This window comes from Bactrocera neohumeralis, chromosome 4, assembly GCF_024586455.1.
Source record: "Bactrocera neohumeralis isolate Rockhampton chromosome 4, APGP_CSIRO_Bneo_wtdbg2-racon-allhic-juicebox.fasta_v2, whole genome shotgun sequence".
Lineage (NCBI taxonomy): Eukaryota > Metazoa > Arthropoda > Insecta > Diptera > Tephritidae > Bactrocera > Bactrocera neohumeralis.
This window is the reverse complement of record NC_065921.1, coordinates 9,065,677-9,085,211: the sequence shown is the minus strand read 5'-3', so window position 1 is coordinate 9,085,211 and position 19,535 is coordinate 9,065,677. Positions and strand designations below refer to the sequence as shown.

The 19,535-nt window shown below is 35.2% G+C and overlaps 2 protein-coding genes across 4 annotated transcripts; one reads left to right on the top strand and one right to left on the bottom strand.

Annotated features, from left to right (window-relative positions):
* Positions 1-8,650: 8,650 nt before the first annotated feature.
* Positions 8,651-11,436, top strand: LOC126756379 (sulfotransferase 1 family member D1). 2 transcript variants are annotated; one of them, XM_050469410.1, is made up of 5 exons: positions 8,651-8,814; positions 10,140-10,474; positions 10,537-10,669; positions 10,734-11,131; positions 11,198-11,436. In XM_050469410.1, the coding sequence occupies exons 2-5, from the start codon at positions 10,140-10,142 to the stop codon at positions 11,337-11,339; spliced, it is 1,008 nt and encodes a 335-aa protein (XP_050325367.1). In that variant the 5' UTR covers positions 8,651-8,814; the 3' UTR covers positions 11,340-11,436. The 2 variants fall into 2 exon arrangements, with proteins under 2 accessions (XP_050325367.1, XP_050325366.1); XM_050469409.1 differs by having other exon boundaries at positions 11,195-11,436.
* Positions 11,437-15,001: 3,565 nt separating this feature from the next.
* Positions 15,002-16,560, bottom strand: LOC126756380 (protein lethal(2)essential for life). 2 transcript variants are annotated; one of them, XM_050469412.1, is made up of 4 exons: positions 16,134-16,560; positions 15,799-15,994; positions 15,429-15,721; positions 15,002-15,349 (listed from the first exon to the last, which is right to left on the bottom strand). In XM_050469412.1, the coding sequence occupies exons 2-4, from the start codon at positions 15,897-15,899 to the stop codon at positions 15,174-15,176; spliced, it is 570 nt and encodes a 189-aa protein (XP_050325369.1). In that variant the 5' UTR covers positions 15,900-15,994; positions 16,134-16,560; the 3' UTR covers positions 15,002-15,173. The 2 variants fall into 2 exon arrangements, with proteins under 2 accessions (XP_050325369.1, XP_050325368.1); XM_050469411.1 differs by having other exon boundaries at positions 15,799-15,899; positions 16,134-16,556.
* Between the last annotated feature and the right edge of the window lie 2,975 nt (positions 16,561-19,535).

Genomic DNA, 19,535 nt, shown 5'->3' with positions numbered 1-19,535 from the left:
ATTTTTCGATTATCATTTTCGAAAAATGCTAAGTTTGGCTTCTTCAGTCATCCCATTAAAAACATTTCTATATAAATCAAAAATATCTTAAGTCTAATTTGCAAATATTATTATTATTAATTTTATAAATTTACATGCATAAAATGTTTCAAAAAGATGGCAACTCTTCTTAAATATATTTCCTGCACAAATTGCCCTCTAACGGTTTAATTTGTTCCTCCTATTCTATGATTCAATTTTAGTTATTAAATAATTTTCTTAAAAAAGGTGGCAACACTTAAAACATGTTTTTGAAAATTGGTTCAACTTTCAGCTCTCAAAAATATGTATTGCTTTCCTTGATATCCACATTCTCAATATTCGCTTATCTTATGAGTTGTTTGCTTAAAATGTTTGAAACAATTGGCAACTCTGCCCAAAATTATTTATTTGCAAACTCTCCTAGGCTTCATCGCTTTGCTGTCCAGTTCCTTAATTTTAAACATTTTTCCAATACAATTTTTCAAGTAACTGGCAACCTTTTTACCTTTTTGTTTCAACATCTTCGTGTATTACATCAAACAAAGCGAAATTATTTCAAACAGTCTACATAGATCTCGGAGTATGGTCTTCCTCATATTTAGTGTGTCTAGTGTTATTTTACAAATGGAAAGTTCTATGACTTTTGAGTTACCCCTGTATGTCTAATTTCGTTTCTAAGAAACTTTGGAAATAAGTCAAACCTGTTGGCTGGCGTGTCAATGCATTCGAAGGTACCTTTTTATAAAGTTGACAGCTTCTTATTTTCCTCTTCATTAATGAAACTCTCATTAAATCGCATAATCCCATATAAAAAACCCTGTAGTGTCTGCAGGTTTTATAACCACTATTGTAACCACTTGAAAACAAGGAATTTTCTGTTTTGAAGAAGCAAGTTATTTAATAAATAAAAAAATATGTACCTTAATGAATAAATTTTAATATAAAGGGTATTATTAAAGTTTTGACGTCCAGTTTTAAAAAGTGTGGCAGATAATACAAGTATATGTATATTGTATTCCCTACAGAACTTCGATAGGATTTAAATCCGCATTTTTGCTGGCCACTCCAAAAGTGGAATTTTTCTTATACTCGAAAAATTTTTTAGTAAGAGTTGCACTATCGATTGTGGTATTGTCTTGCTGAAAAGTTCAATTGTCCTCGTATAATTGCCCTAAAAATTCTATAAATTCACCATTGGATTTTTTCCTTCATAAGCAGCCCATACTATTATAAAAATTCCGCCGTGTACTCGACAGTGACAAGTGCGCCGAGAGTCTTGTGCTTAGTGCCAATATTTCTTATAATCATTCTCATAACCATCAGTTTCATCGAAATTGAAATTTTTTCGTCGCTAAATACCACGCTTCGCCACTTTTCATGCCACAATTGATACTTATGTATCTATAAATTCTATATCATAAAAAGGGGTTTTATGCTCGGATTTTGATGTATAATTTGATCAGTTCTCATTCTTGTTACATTTAAGCTCAAATAACGCTTTATTTCTAAACAATTAATTTCTTCAACCAGTGCATGGCGTTGAATTTGACATTTGCATCGAGATCCATGTTAGAAAATTTTAGAATCATTGTCGCGTAACCGACCTCTAGAAGAACCTCAGAAAAGGGGTCTGCGGTAAAAAAAACTACTGAGAAAAAATTCACATTTCGGAGTGGTTTCAAAAATCGCAATTAATATCAAAAATCATATTGCTTCGATAGCTATATGGATATAGCGATATATAAAAGGTTAATCGAGAATTTAAAGTCATTGGGTTCTGCTGTTCGAAATTTTCCTCACCTGCTCGGCAAACAGCGTTTCGAGAAAAACTCACATATAGTTTGGGAACTATTATACTACTATAGTATCTCTGAAAATATATGCCGGATAAACTTTTTGGAGAATATTCTCAAATAAATATATGTATATCGAATACATGCAAAAATACTATTTTCTTCAACTCACAAGTGGATATTAATTATTAAGCCTTATTCACTGGTAATAACAGACTTGTTTGCATAGGTTGCTTCGTCTACACTTTCTTACAGATTTATACATTTATACTTATTATACATTTCATTTGGGAAATATCATCTTTATTTAAAGGAAATTTTGCCTCTAACTCTAGTATCTTCTTATATCTTTAATAATAATGACTTAAATTTACTTTACATAAAACATATTTGACTCCATACATATAATACTGTTCTTTTGTGGTTTTGTTGCCTTTGATATAAGATCAATTTTTGATAAATCTGGACTCAAAAATCATGAAATTATCAAGTATTCTGTTAGATTTGCTGCTTTTGTTTTTAAATCCTTATCTCCATTTTACATTACTGTTTGAAAAATAAGGTTACTTCGAAGTAAGCAGATATATTATGGGCATTTCTTTACTAATCTTTCAGTTGATAACCACATTTTAAAGAGTAACCTGCCGGTATATGACGATCCCATCAGCTTCAGTACATGTCTTCTATCAATTTTGAATCCTGCTGAAACCGTTCTATCTGTTCCTTACTATGTTTTCGTAGATTGTCAGAAAGCTTATTCAAATAATTACGGAGATAATCTAACTCAATTCGATAACCGAATTTGCTACTAGAATCCGACAGTTTGTCAGCTTATTTTGCGAAAATTTTTCATAATTTGGTACTTAGGGGTTGTCTAGGAAATTTTTGTCTATCAACACAAACCAAGCTTCAATTTCTGGAACTGTTATAGCCGCGAAAAAGGTGGGAAAATATCCTTGCCATGACCGGAAAAATAAATCTTGTTACTAATAAGCCAATAAATAAAAGATATGCAATAAAAATAAAAACAAGAGGGCATTCAATAATTTCATGAATAAATTTGTGATCTTGACACCTGACACCATTAAATTTTGCCGAGATATTCAAGGCAACAAGAAAAAAAAATTATTTTTTTGGTGTGTATTCAAAAATCTGTTGATATCATTTAAAATTTGGCTTCTTTTATATAAAATTTGTTTATGCGAAAAATAATATTTTTGATAAGAAAACAAAAAAACAAAAATATATGAAACTATTAGTAAGAAACCCACAACTATTTTTAGCAAACTTATTATACAAATATAAATACATATATATTCATGCTTATTTGTTCATAAGAAAAACCTGTTAAGACCCACTATATGATGTGCATTTAAAACTAATGTCGAACAAGTAACTGAAACATCCTTAAAATCCTGCAAATATTTACTAAGTAAGATCAAACTATTTATAAATGTAAGTAAAGGCAACTAACGGTTTATATGTATGAGTATTTGTAAGTATATAACCCTTTTCTATCGATGTATTGTAATATTTTAATAATATTAGATATTGTATAAAACCTCTGAATACTAAACTAGTGACTATGCTGGTCATGGTACGCGTACTCCTACACATAAATACATACCATATACTTTGATATATAGACAAATTATTAAATAAATATACTATAAATTGGCATTTTGCTCTGAAAAGTATGAAATTTATTTATTGTGTTATGCATACGGATATTACTATAATATATAACACTGATATAATTATATAGCATATTGTATTATATTATGTAATAATGGACTTCTAAAATTGTGCATTGAAAAAGAGAAAATAATTCTTCTATAGAATGTTACATTGAATGTAAAATGCATATTATACTTATGTGTACTAAATGTTACATACCGACAAATCTACAAAATAAAAATATGTTTAAAATGAATGAAATTAGTTTTTTTCTTTAAAATTTTTTTAAATAGCATGTATGTGAACCACTAGTAAAAGCAATGATGATTGCTGGTTTTGAACTTGGCTAAAATAGTAAATATCAAAATAGCTGCTTTTTTTTGGGAAAGGGTGATTAATTTCGAAGCTCTCTATTTTTTTAAAGACAAAACCAGAAACTTCATATCTAATGGGAGAATATTCTTTAGCATTGCTTTTTTGAAGATTACCTTTTTCAAATGTTGGCCACGGCCTCGTCTCAGATGGTCCATCCGTTGAGTTCAATTTTCGATGACTCGTTCGAGCATTTAGACTGGTTATTGGCCAATGACACGCGTGATGTTTTGCTCCAAGGTCTGAATCGAAGTGGGATTGTCCGCATAGACTTTAGACTTCACATATTCCCACAGGAAAAATTCTAACGGTGCAATATCATACGATCTTGTTGGCCAATCGATCGTCCTAAAACGTGAAATTATCGGCACACCGAATTGTTCTCTCAATAAATCTATTAACTGATGCGATGTAAGGGGGTAGTGGCATAGTTGGTTATCATGGCGCTGCTACCGGCCCACAAACCACAGCAAACTCTTGTTTTTTCTGGATGAAATGGCAACTCTTGAATCTCTTCATGTTGCTCTTCGTCCCAAATGCTTTAATTTTGCTTGTCTACATATCCGTTGAGCCAGAAATGGGATTCATCGCTGAACAAAATTTGGCTCAAAAACGTTGGATCTTCTTGGAACTTTTCAAGAATCCATAGAGTGAAGCGATGTCGCTTGATCCGTAACACAGTATTTTCTTAGATTTGAAAGCACTTAATCGCCAGATCCTAATTGCCTATTTGCTAGCTCGGAAAGGCAATTAATATTAAATTTAAAAATATATTGAAAAGTGATGCCCGAAGACCGCTAAAACCTGTCTCAAGTAACTCAAACATTTAAAATAATTAACTAATATATATAATTAAATAATATTAAAAGGAAGTTAATGACATACCAAGTAACTATTGAGTTGTAATTACCATCATTATCGCGTATTTAATGACACGGCTTATCTCATGAATTAATATTCACTAATTGCAAAAAAATTATCGCCTTCAAGCAAAAACCATAATTTATGCCGACATATACGAGTACACTTACAAATCTTTGTTTACTGACGGTAAATAATTTTTCCGACGATCAGATGAAATGGTTATTTATTAAAGTTGCTGTCGGAGTCATCGACTGAAATGAAGGTTACAGCTTTCTTTTATTCAGTAAGCAATAAAGTTAGCATTTATACATACTCATATACTTCGCCCCAAAGGTTTTTTCTTACATTTTGTTAGCTGGAAGAAACTTTATTGACTTCATACAAGTAAAATCTGTTTTATTCACTCTTTTTCCCGCTCCATACCTTTTTAATTGATCTCTCACTAAAGTAAACCTAGCATTGATTATTTCGGCATAAATCGCATGCCTGGACAGATTGAAGACAAAAACTGATATAAGAAATGACATGCTATTTTCTCGAAGCCTACATTCGGCTTCACTTGCACTTTGTTCAAATACTGCGATCTTAACCGATAAAGCATATAGCCTTGTAATTTAGAAACGATTGGCTTTTTCAGGGCTTTGATATACTCAGAGCCCCGGCTTTGCCCACCCATCGAATTTGGCTTAATTGTTTCAGCAATCTCATGTTTTTTCATAAAAATACCTGAACTCGATTATCACTCTTTTCATTTACCACCTTTTCAACTATGGGATGCTGAGATAAATTCCGAAAATTTTTACATAAACAAGCACCAACTATAGGGTGTTTTTATGTCCATTAACATACGCAAAAACTATCTTCAAAGCTGAGCTTCATCATTAGCTAAGCGAATTACTCAAATTGTTATGAAATGTGTATGAAGCATTGTGCACAACAAAAGCAGAGGCCGCTAAATGTTGTTTGACAAGTTCAAGACTGGCGCCCATCTCTTCTGTTGGCAAATAAAACACTGGAAAAGAAAGAAAGTCTTCTTCAACACAGCGCTCCCAATAAATAAAATAAATACGCATAATAAACAAAAGTTCGACAAAAAAAACGAAAGGTAAAGAAAAAGCAGAATAGCCAAACAAAAAGCCTTTTGTCATACAGAGAGAGACTGTCGAAAGCGGCAGCGAGAGAAACTTTCATTTTTATTGAACCAAGATTATTGATACCAAAACTTGTTAAAAAACAAAACAAAGCAAAAAAAAAAAGAAATGCGTAGAAACTGAATGAAGAGGTGTGTAATTACGTCTTTATTGCTGTTATTTGAACTTTACAAATATTGAAGAGTTATGCAATAAGGCAATAATGATGTTGTAAACCAACAAGAGCCAAATTTGCATATTGCCGCGAATCAAGCAAGTTGAAGACACCTGTTTAGTTGAAGATTATTGAGAATTAGAAATAAAAAAAATATCAACAAACAGGATTTTATTGAAATTGAATACGAGCCATTAAACTAATCTGTTATTATTCTATAAGATCCAATTGGGAACGAGAATATATGCGTATATCTAATATATTCACAATTTGTATGTTTTTAATGCTTTTTCGAAAACTACAAATATCATTTACTTTGGCAAGTTGCCAATACCAATTCTGACGGCGTGTGTAAGTTATGCGTTTCTCAGTATGAAATTAAGTACCTTGTATTCAAGGTATGAATATAGAATACTGTTCTAACTTTTGGTTACACACAGTGTGGTTAATTATTGGTCATTATTAGTTAGGTATGTTAATTTTCGAAAGTTTAGTGAAGATGAAGTACAATTGAAAATAATTTTCTACATTTTAGATGTTATCACTGTAGGAATTTAATGCTACGATCCGCTTAGAAGCCGACTCAATCTCAACATATGTAAACGATTATGGAGACCACCAAATTATTTTTGTACCCCCACAATACTTTTTTATTCATCCATAGCCTATATACATATATCATCTCATCATAATGTACTTTCAATAATATGGACAAATGAAAGAATCCGAAAATCGTTGAGATAAAGTGTGATAGCTAGCAGAGACACTCCACACTTTCTAAGGATCAGCGAAACTTATTTCGATTGCAGACATGACCAAGAAGTCTTTACTTATTTGCTATTCAAAATAACAGCGAGATCGAAAGACCAACTATAGCAAAAGAACCGTCCTTTCTCTGGAATTGGTTTCATATGAAATTTGCTCTCAAAATACAACAACAATATCTCATAGAACAATTTGAGTCAATAGAGGGCAGGCTATATTAGAAAATATGTCGATGAAACTAAATGCCATTCAGACAATGTTTAGAACAGGTATATATAAAATTAGTTTAATCGTATTATGAGGACATAAATTAACAACAATAACAATAAAACTTCTAAAAAACCGTCTAAAAAAATTATTTAAGCCATAATAAATTCACCACAAAATCTTAATCGAAATAGTTATGTCTCTACCTATGATTGGTCGCAGAGCCGCAAACATATAATAATAAAGGGTGACACATTTCGAGGTTCCTCACTTTTTTAAAGAAAAAAACACAGAAACTTCAAATTTAATGGGAAATGCTTATTATCAATCGAAAGATCATTCTTTGGCATTTATTTTTTGAAGAATATCTCTTTCAAATGTTGACCGCGGCTACGTCTCAGATGGTGCAACTTTTGATGACTCGTTCGAGCATTTCGACTTGTAACTGACGAATGACACGCGAGATGTTTTGCTCCAAGGCCTAAATCGAAGCGCGATTGTCCGCATAGACTTTAGACTTCACATATCTGCACAGGAAAAAGACTAACGATGTGATATCACACGATCTTGGTGGCCAATCGACCGGCCCAAACGTGAAATTATCTGCCACCGAAGTCTTCTCTCAATAAATCCATTGATTGATGCAATGTGTGGAAAGTAACCCCGTCTTGTTGAAACCAAATGTCACCGAGATCACCAGCTTCAATTTCAAACATCAGATAGTTGGTTATCGTGGCGCGATAACGGTTGCGATAGACGGTTGCGTTCTTACCGACAACGTTTTTGAAGAAACCGGCCCACAAACCACACCGAACCGTTGTTTTTTTCTAGATGAAATGGCAGCTCCTGGATCTCTTCAGGTTGCTCTTCGTCCTAAATGCGACAGTTTTGCTTGTTTACATATTCATGGAGCCAGAAATGTACTCATCGCTGTATAAAATTTGGCTCGAAAACGTCGAATCTTCTTGGAACTTTTCAGGAGTCCAAAGAGCGAAGCCATGTCACTTGGGAAGGACGACCGGCTTCAGTTCTTGTACAAGCTGTTTTTTGTACGCTTTCAATTTGAAATCTCAACGTAAAATGCGTCAAGTGGTTCCATACGTCAGTCCGAGTTGCTACGAACGGCGCCGAATCGACTCTCCACGATCTTCATGTACACTCTCAGTTGCTATATTTTCTTAACTGCGTGCTGGACGTGATCTTTTTGGTCGAATAATATCCAATAATGAATTCTGGGTCTTAAAATGGGTGATAGTGTTGCCAATAGTAGGCTTAGTAGACCAATTATGTTGACCATAAGTAGAGGGTTCTTTACAGAACGTCGTTTCGTAATAAAGTTGAACGATTTGTAAACGTTGTTCAGGCGTAAGTCTTTCAATGATGAAATGCCAAACAATACTGAACAAAAAATAATATGACAGCTTGACACGACCTACGCGTAATCTGTCCTCCTTGGATCACCCGTTGTATAGTACTAAGTATATCCGCTGGCATCGCTTTATATGCTTAACTTCGGATTTATGTTCACTATTTATTACTTTTATTTATTTATTTTGTTATTTAAATTTTCTGCTTTTGTTTGTTAGCAGCAGCTTATGCTCACCGTTGGTCACTCGAGTGAGCGAGTGCTGCTGCGCTTCGGGCGAAACTTCGCATTCAGTTTGTATTTTCAGTCGTCGCGTGCGGTTCGATCGCAACGGAGAGCTGCGGCCACATAAATAACATTGCAAAACTAAAATTTATTTATTCGCTATTTTATATAAATTGTTCAAAATTTTGACGCTGAGTGAAATCCCTCAATAAAACAGATGTAAGCATTCATATTTGTATATACAAGTATATTTCAGAGGGGAAAGAAAGGGTGTGTGAACGAAATTCCCAAATCGTGTCAATGAACTGCTTGTGCATTCTGAATAGTGCTGTAATGTTTTGATCGCTTATCATATATTTTGTTGATTCTCTTTTTATGCAAAACGAAAGTAGGTCATTCATTAAGTTGCTATTGAACAAGTCACATTGTGTCACATTGTGGCCGGTTCATGTTATTCATTCAAATGTTGATATATGTATATGTCTAATTGTTGTAATATTACGTTTCAAAAGTTGTATTGTGAAGCTCTCTTTAAAAATTAAACTAAGTTATTTTTTCGTGAATATATCGTGGTCTTCGTTTCGATCGATCAGTTTGTATGGCGGCCATATCCTATAGTTGACTGATATCGGCGGTTCGAACAATTGAGCTTTTTTTTTTTTGGGAGATAAGAACTCGTGCAAAATTTCTGATCGGTATCTCGAAGTCTGAAGGATTAGTGCACATATATACAGGCAGATGGACGGAAAGACAGGCGGCCGTGGTTAAACTCTGCTCGTCTCGTTAATTCGTCATTCATTGAATAGTGATTTAAATAACTAGTATCATTTTTTATGTCCAAAAACTTTTCTTTACCGTTAGATTCAATAATGTCTATAACCAGCATCCAACTAGGGCAAAAAAGTCGACAATATGAATATAGAAACTCGATGCTTAATATTGGTTGTCAAAAAAGTCTTGCGGTATTTTCGCTAGTTGGCGCTGAAAGCGCGTAGTTATAGTTTTATTCGTCGCATCGGGTCATGCTATACCTTTTTGGAAAGCTCATTTCACGCGCTAACACGTGTTTGATTGATTGTCGTTTCTTTTAAGTCGTTCGTGAGTTATAGCGTCGCAAACATGGAGCAAAATAAAGAGAAAGTACGGCATATATTACAGTACTACTACGATAAAGGCAAAAATGCATCTCAAGCCGCCAATAAAATTTGTGCAGTTTATGGACCCGATACAGTTTCCATTTCCACCGCACAACGATAGTTTCAACGTTTTCGTTCTGGTGTAGAGGTGGTCGAAGATGCACCACGCTCCGGAAGGCCTGTCGTCCAAAATTGCGATAAAATCGCTGAATTGGTCAAAAGAGACCGGCATAGTAGCAGCCGTAGCATCGGTCAAGAGCTGGGCATGAGTCATCAAAAATTCATTTCAATTTCAATAAAAAAAAAAATTCTATAAAAATACCGCAAGACTTTTTTGACAACGTATTATTTGAAAAAATTTCCACCTCGAGAAAATAATAACAACACTCTTCTCTCCCCCCAATATAGATGCCGAGTGCCACATTCTACGCCGAAAGCGTACCATTCGATCAAATCGAAAAGCTCGCCATTAGCGGCGGTTATTCCGCGATTTATGCCACAGCAAAGCCCAGCGTTGATATTGTCGGCGACTGGCAGCACCGCTATTGCTCACTTGCGGACACCTTTCAACCCGTCTTGGATCGTGTGCATAATTTCGAGGTGCGCGAAGATGATGTTTGGATTGTGACGAGCACCAAATGTGGCACAACATGGACGCAGGAAATGACTTGGCTGATTTTGAACAATTTCGATTTTGAGAAAGCAAAAACAGACGATCTCACCATACGTTCGCCATTTTTGGAGTGAGTTAGAAGCAGCTAAAAACTTAAATAGAAACTACTTCTAATAAAATAAATAATTTCAGATTCAACGGCGTTGTACCGAATGTGCCACATGACACAATTGAGGCCTTGAACAAATTGCCATCACCGCGTTTGATTAAATCTCACCTGCCCGCTTGGCTGCTGCCGAAACAAGTGTGGACTAAGAAGCCAAAGGTGCGCATAAAAAATAGTTTAAAAAAAAAAAGAAATTTATGAAAGAAAATTATACTCTTTTTAGATCATCTATGTGTTCCGCAATCCAAAAGACGCGGCTATCTCGTATTTCCATCATTGGCGCGGCATGGTCGGCTATAAGGGTACGAAGGAGGACTTCATGCATTCCTACATTGACGGTCACGTCAACTTCAATCCATTCTGGCCACATGTGCTCGACTTCTGGCAGCTGCGTGATGAACCGCAAATCTTCTTCACTAGCTATGAGCGCATGAAGCGTGACTTGGGCGGTGTCATCAAGGATGTATGCAAATTCTTAGAGCGTGAAGTTGAGCAGGAGCAGCTGACACAACTCGTGGATCATCTTTCTTTCGACAAAATGAAGGATAATCCCGCGTGCAATCATGTCAAAGAGTTTGAGAGTATGAAAGCGGCAGCTGGTAGAGAAGTCGAGGAATTTAGGTAAAAGAGTTAAAGCTTTGAAATAGACAACAAAAATAACAGTAAATTTTAAACATTTTAAAGCAGATTTGTACGCCGCGGCATAGTTGGTAGCCATAAGGATGAAATGCCGCAAACAGCCATACAAGAATTCGACGACTGGACGGAGGATAACTTGAAGGACTATCAACTAACTATGGATGATTTTATCAATTATTCCAAGTACTAACTGTTTTCAACTTACATTTAAGTTTTATACTTTTTTATATGTGTTTTGTAAATACTTTTTTTTTTAATTGTAATAAAATTTAATATACATAATCAAAGCTTTTCGGTATTTTCCAATACAACTTTTGACGAAGTTATAACCTTCTACTTTTGCGGAACTTTTTCAAACAATTTTCTATATCTAAGTATCTAAATCTGGAGATAGTCCAGGAAAATCATTGATGTTCCCATGGTGGGTCTTTTCATAAGCTTAATAGCCTCACCAATAGTAGTAAATGAAAGGAGGTGTAAGAGCTAAGTTTCCACTTCTTTGGTGCACTTTCACCTACGGAAAATATCAGTGTTTTGACTATATCTCCGTCTACGATGAATTCATGTTTTGTGAATCTGAAATATTGCAATTTGTTCCATGGATGACAGAACATGGTGTAAGATCTCGAAACTGCTGAACCGTCTACTGGAAACTTTTTCGTCATATTCTGTTGTTGTAGAAGCGGTAGAGTTCTGCCGAGTTGGAAGTCATTGATCGGATGAAAATCCGGGTCCATTCGGATTACGTAGACCCAACTGTCGTGGGATCATTCTCATACGTTTCAATTAACATTTTTGTATTTTATTAGTCTCTTTTGAGTTATTTAATAATATTTAAGGAGTTGACGTAACTTTTATAATAATTTTGGAATATTTTAATCACGTTTAACGTGTTAAAATATATTTTCTTACAATTTGAAAAATAATTTTATCTCAGTATCACGTAAAATATAGATTGTAATATGTAAGGTCAGTCACGTTCTTTTATTTAAAAGCAAATCATGCTTTTTCAGACCTTCGTTACATTTTTTAGTGTTATCATAGTAAATAAAATCAGAGCATGTTAGTGTCCTGTTAAATTAACATTCTCTGTACAATCATAATTCTATGGTGCGAGCTTTTAGTTTTTGCTGTTAAAAAGCTTTTTCTAATAGAGCTTTTAGCTTTTAACAGTTTTCGCTTAACAGATTTTAAAAATAAAGTATTTTTAGACATCTGGCCAAGAATTTATCTTAATTATAAAGAATGGTGTTTGCCTTTATGTTTTAAAAAAAGATTTTGGGTAAGTGACCGCTGCGGATGGCTCGAAACAATTCCAGCCGAAAGACAAAATGTTCTACCACTTTTTGCAGTAATTGGCGGGCATATCTGCGTATACAAACGCTTTAACATAATCTCGCAAAAAATAATCCAGCGGTGTTAAGTCCTACGATCTTGGAGACCACGCTGCAGACCCACGACGCGTTCATCTAAAGTTTCCTCCAACAAATTGATTGTTTCGTTGGCAGTACGGCATGTAGCGACGTCTTGTTGGAACGAAAGGCCGTTTATAGCAACGCTCTCTAGGCATGAAAAAGTCATTAATCATGGCTTTGAAACGTTCCCCATTGACTGTATCATTATGTCTGGCTTCATTTTTTAAGAACTATGGATTAAAGATAACACTTGTCCATAAAGCACAACGTTGTGCAATACATCACTCCAAATGTGAAAATTTTTCTTAATAAAGGTCTTGTGAAAATCGAGATCAGTAGCAATATCGTCGTTTTGGGCTTATTTTTAAGCCCGCAAACCAAAATCCTTCCGCAAAATCTTCCATAAAGTGAATAAGGACAGCTCCAGTCTACTGGAAAATTATGTCAACCGGGGCAAGATACCCCGCCCGAACTGAACCATTATTTTTGGCAACAGTTTTGCCTGATTCGGGAGTAAAATCATTATAAAATGACAAAGCAACGGAACTCCGAAAAAATTATTGCCTCATTGAGACATCTAAAAAAGAATCGTTGGTATAGTTTTTACATGTACGGCACCCACTTGTCATAGAGATTTCGCATTCCCAAGCAAGACAAAATATTTGAGAAGGCTTGCTAAATATTGTACTATATAAGAGCAGAATGAAACGTCGCTAGAATGACCAAGAAGTCATACCTTAGGCAAAGCCCCTAAGGTAGTGGATTATTGCCATCTTAATGATATATATAGAATATACAATACAGTTACGTTAATTGGGCATCACAAACGGGTCTGGGGTTGAACTCGGAGAATACGGATCTGCGATAAATGGGATACAACTCTCTCTCAAGGACCCCATCAAGTACCTTGGACAGCAAACTAGCAATGCTGTGAATGCGTGTAGGCAGATGCTCGGCACAACCTAGGGCACTCTCCCTCTCTTATGCACTGGTGGACAGACATACATAAATCCACCAAGCAGCAATCGAGGCAGTAACCTCGTGTTGCATATTGGCCAGAAGTGCCTTGGGAAGCAGGCCAGTGGTGGAAAGTGTTGCTAGAAGCAAGCAACTTCACTGCTGCTGGGTGCCAAGGGCACAAAGGCTTCGAGGGCAATGAAATACATAGTAGACGGGTTTGCCAAGAATGGTGTATGACAAACATTTCGAAACCCAATACGACGATCTGGACAGAAGCATGGTAAAAAAATAAAAATCCGATGGAACGAGCTACCTAGTGGCAAAACTGCAAAAGTCATGTCCAAAACTGTAGATCGGAAGTACACAAAATTCATATTGGCACTCGATAGAAGAGACTGTAGAAACATTATCGCAATACTAACTGGTCACTGTCTGGGAACGACACACGCCCGCAGAATGAGGCTGACAGGTCGAGAATACTACATAAAATGTCGAAAGCAAGGCACCAGGAAAAAAACGAAGCATCTCTTGTGCAGAGTCTGTTAAAATTCGCGTCAAGCGCAGGGATTCTAAAGAATGACTCCTCCTCATGAACCTATTAACCGAACTATATCTGGCATCGCAAAGGACCAAAACTGGTCTATGCGCGGCTTATTAGCCTATACTTCGAAACAAGAAAAGAGTTAATTTCGATTTCACCGAAGCTATAATACTCTGCATAGATTCATAAAAGAGTATAAAGTGGTCTTTGTCTTGATTTTGATCGGTCAGTTTGTATGGCAGCTATATGAAATAGTAGCGCGTTCTGAAAATTTTTTTAGAGATTATAGCATTGCCTTGGATATTAATCCATACCAAAAAAGATATTTTTTCAAATAAAAAGTTTCTCATACAACAACTCGATTTTTAACGGTCAATTTGTACGAGTATGGCAGATATATACTATTGTGATCGGATATCCTCGGTTCCCACATTTTAGCAGCTTCTGGGGAACGTGAGCTTGTGCAAAATTTCAAATCCATATCTCAAATACTGAAGAACTACGTATATACAGACAGAGTCTGTGAAAAGTTGATGTCGCCCAAGCTCACAATCGTTCATTGTTATATGTATATCAATGAAATCGTTTGTGAAATTATATGAATTGAGTTTTTAATTGCTTGAAATCTACTGTATTCTAAGGACCGAATTTATTTCTCTCAAACTTTAAGAAAAATTTCATTACAAGGAAATTTTTTAAACTTATTCCCGTTTTGAAGCAAAACATCAATGGTATTACGAAATTATATCGAAAAGTTGGAAGATCAATTTTATCAAAAAGATGAGATCTTATCGTCTTGTAGTTGGCAGATTCTGAATCACGAAAGCTTTGGGTCAAAAAAGCAAACACATCAAAGCAAACACATGTATCGCTCTAACAAATAGACTCTACAAAACTGTATGCTCTACTAATAATCTATAAATATAAAAAGTCGCGTTAAGTTTTTGTTTTGTTTCTTATTTTTTATTTTTTTCTTTAGTATAAAAAAATAAATTATAAAATTGTAAATGATTATTATTTATGCTAAGTAACTGAAAATGCATTTTGAATGCATGACTAAAAATGAAAATGGAAAACAGTCTGTTTCAACCGAAGTCGCGGGAGTGACTTAGGCGGTGGTGGTCTCGATTTTCTTGGCATTGTCTTCCTTCGAGGATGGGCCGGTTTGCGAGATGGGCACCACACGTTCAGTGGCAGGAGGAGGCAGCTTCTTCATGGGGGCGGTGATGGTCAGAAGACCGTCCGATGACAGGGATGAAGTCACGTTGTCAGGGTTAACGTCGCCTACAAAATTATCATCAAAATGCAAATAGATATAATAAATATTTCCAATATAAAATGAAGCTAACACTTTGGTACTTACTTGGCAGCATATAACGTCTGGAGAACTGTCTGGACACAAAGCCGTGCTCATCCTGGCGCTCCTCGTGCTTACCCTCAACGAGCACAAACTTGTCGGTCACCTTGACGGTGATCTCATTGGGTGTGAATTGTTGTACATCCAAAATGACTTCGAATTTCTCGTTGTCAATATTCAATGTGGAACCGGATTCTTGCTTCTGCAAGCTGGTGGGTGAGCGCTGCCATGGGCGCAGGTAGCCGGAACGCAACATTGTTGGGCGGGAGTTCCAAACGGATGACATCAGGTCATCGCGTCTACAAAGAATTACAGTGGTTAAAGCTCGTTACATATTTGAGGAAGGACAGTAGTGGTCCTTGTGTATTTTTACTACCTTAGTCCTGTGCCGAAATGTTGGTCCAAGAGGCGCGAAGTGCGCGTTGGAAATTCAAAATCATCCCACCAGTCACGGAACATTAGGGGCACTACTGACATCTACGGTTCAACAGCAAAATCCAAAATTTGTGGTGTACCGTTGCACAAGGTTACAAGGTCACAATTGGCAGTGAAATGGAAAGTAGAGAAGAACACTAATGGTAATTAATAAAATCACCACGAAAAGTTCATTATTATTTATGAATTCAAGCCGAAAATAAGCACTTTTTAAATAAATTTAAATTTTGTTGTTGTTTTTTTAGTAATTTTCAGTAAAATTCCACAGTGATTCACCTTTTATTTGCACTTAATGAAGATAATAAAATTTCACAATTTTGTTTTTGTTTCCGCGCTTTTTCGCGATTTTCCGCTCGTGCTCGTCTTTACTGCTACGCGTTCGCTGCGTTTTTGAACTGAACATTTTCGGCGCTCGTTCATTTTATATGCCGGCGGATTTGTTTGTGTTTTCGATCTTTTTAGCCGATTTTCAAGATGATTTTCGTTTAAAAATATTATATGAAAAATTTTGTGGCTATTTTTAGCGAAGCGTCATTTCATGTTGTTGGCTTTTCACGCCAATTCGAATGGATGTGGTTGTTTGGGAAATTAACGGCGTGCGTGGGTCAAGAGGTGTATCAACTTTTCTACTTTTAATTGTTTGGAAAAGATGCATGCAAATATTTGAAATTAACTCGATAACATTTATAAAGTTCTAAGGTTAAAGAGTCTTCGAATTTTATGATTTTATGAATTGGTAAATTTTGACCAATTTTCAGGTTTTGGTAGATTTTCGATGCAAAAAAATTGGATCCCGAAAGCACATTAATCTATTCGATACCTTTTATACCGTAAATCGGGTATACTCGTATTAACTTCGCCACGAAGTTTGTAACATTCAGAAGAAAACGTTTATATAAGTAACCAGCGAGAAAAACTGAGTATATTTAGCCACGTCGGCCTGTCTATCCGTCTGTGTGCGAATACACGAGCTAGTCCATCAGTTTTTGAGATATCAATCTGAAAATTTGAATACGCTCTTTTCTCCCCAAAAAGCTACTCTTAATAGTTTTCGCAATCGCTGATACCGGACCAGTATGGAATATAGCTGACATACATACTAACCGATCAAAATCTAGTTATTGTAAGTAAAACATTTTTATTTGAGAGTTTCACCAAATTTGGTAGCTAACGTGTTCCTCAGATTGGATCGCTTTAGCATATAGTTAACATCCTAATTGACCGATTAAATATAAAAAAAGATCTCTTTTCTTTATGAATTAATCTGAATTTGTCTAGAGGTTGTTAACATCAAATAACTCAAGAACATGTTCCACTGGATGTAAGCCGTCGGGTGGTTATGTTTTAAGATTTAGTACTGTATGTGTACAGTTCCTATGAGAAATGCAGGATGCTTGAGTTTTTCTTGTTTTTGCATAAAATTAAGTCGAAATGGACCATGGTAAGTGACAGGAGAATTAAAAAGTCTCCAGCCAAATTTTTTTGGCAAAATTGTTTTTTTTTATTCAACACGAAAATTACTTTTCAGCGAGCCTTCTTTTGAAATCTGAGAACATTAAATGATCGCTGAGGGCCCGATCTGGAGAGCACGGTGGATGCAGAATCAAATCGAAGCTTAATTCATGGATTTTTACCATCGTTTCCACTGACTTCTGACACGGTTCATTGTCTTGGTAAAACAGAACTTTCCTGTTCTTCAAACGATCCAATAACGCTATGTAATGATCGCTGTTGATTGTCCTTCCTTTTTCACGGTAATCAATAAAAATTATTCCATACGCATCCCAAAATATAGACGTCTTGACCTTGTTGACCGACTGTTGCATTTTTCATAGATTGGGAGCAGATTCATCGTGTGCAGTCTGCTCGGTTGACTGTCATTGGACTTCGGAGTGAAATGATGGAGTCATGTTTCATTCTTTGTCACATATCGACGCAAAAACTCGGGTTTAGCATTGCACTAAATCATCAACTCGTTGTAGGTTTTGGTCAAAAGTGAGCCCGCACGGCACCCACTTTGCACAGAGCTTTCTCAAACCCAAATATTCGTGAACGATATGATATACACGTTCAATTGATATCTTTAGAGTGCCTGCTATCTCGTTCTGTTCGTAAACTCGTGATTAAGCCAGTTTTTTCCTTAACTGTTCCTTTTTCTCTTCAGGAAGCAATATTTTATCAAGACGCGAAATTTTTTTTATTCGATTTTTTCAGAATAACAAAAGTTGTATCACTCAAAATCATATAACTCATAAACTAATTATCCGACAGCTGTCAAATTTATACATGCCCCCTTTGAAAGATTGGGCGAACAAGAACTCATGTGGATTTAATTTTAGTAGCCTCGTCTATGTGCCCGGTCGTTGACCTGCTATGACATCTTACATTTTATGAACTTAGAACCTATGTGTATTGAAAAATTTTTCAACCGAAATTAGTCGAAAGAAGTTTTTATGATTTTCAAGTAACGTGCGTAGATTAATCTTATAACATCAATATATTCATGGTTATGAAATAGTTCTTGATAAGCGAGCCTTTAGCATATCCATCTCTTTCATTTCCTAACCAGCTGCTCTATAGAAGGAATATGTGAAGACTGAAATCGGTTTAAGAGATATATTAGAAAAACATTCGATGAGGAGGACCTTAAATTGAAAGCCTTCAAAATACACTTTGTGCAAGAACTGAATCCGCTCGAACTTCTCAACCAACATCGCTTCGCTCTATGGGCTCTTGAGAATTTCCAAGTATGTAAACAAGCGAAATTGCCGGATTTGAGACGAAAATGTTCTTTCGAGTTATAATAAACATTCCCCATTAATATTGAAGTTTATGTGTTTTTTTTTTTAAGTAGGGAACCTCGAACTGGATGACCCTTTATTATAGCAACGTATCCAAAAATTAGTTTTTTGAACCCATTGCGTGAGAAACCCTCAAAAATCTTGAATATTTCTTGAAAAAAAGAAGTCAAATAAAGACTTGTGATTTCCAAATTTGGAATTGTTTGTCATATAAAAAATATTCACTTATTATCGCCTTGATATTAGCATTTGTTTACAAACAGACACATGCTTTTAAAACATACAATATTTCAAATAAATTTTCCGCAAGTAAACAATTGTGTTTTTTTATGAAGTAACTTGAGTTTATCGTGACATCCAAGTATGTATATAATGAACAAATGTCGCTTACATACATACATACCAACATACAGAAATACTGAATCATTTGGAAAGAACTAGAAGCAGAAAAGAGGCTAAAAAATATTTGCTGAAAATTTTCTCCCCGCTTAAGAAAATATATATTTTTGCTTTTCCAGAAATAAGTTAATTTTAGCGAAAGCTTATGGACAGAAGAAGTAAAACACACATACTATATATAAATATGTGTCCACATTTTTAGATATTTAATAATATGTACCTTACTTCCGACCCGAAACAACCCACCTTTAAATTCCATTTAGATATTTGTAGAAGAAGCATAGCAATAACTTACACCAAATCCTTTGATATACATACATACATACCCACATGTGTTTATGTATGTCGTGTGCAAATATTATTGTTTCTGTTTTTGTTGCAACATTTCTAGAATATTTTTGAGCCATTTTACAAAAATTTCACGTCAAAATGACTAATAACGAAACAATTAACTTGTGAGCACAACAATGAGTTCACA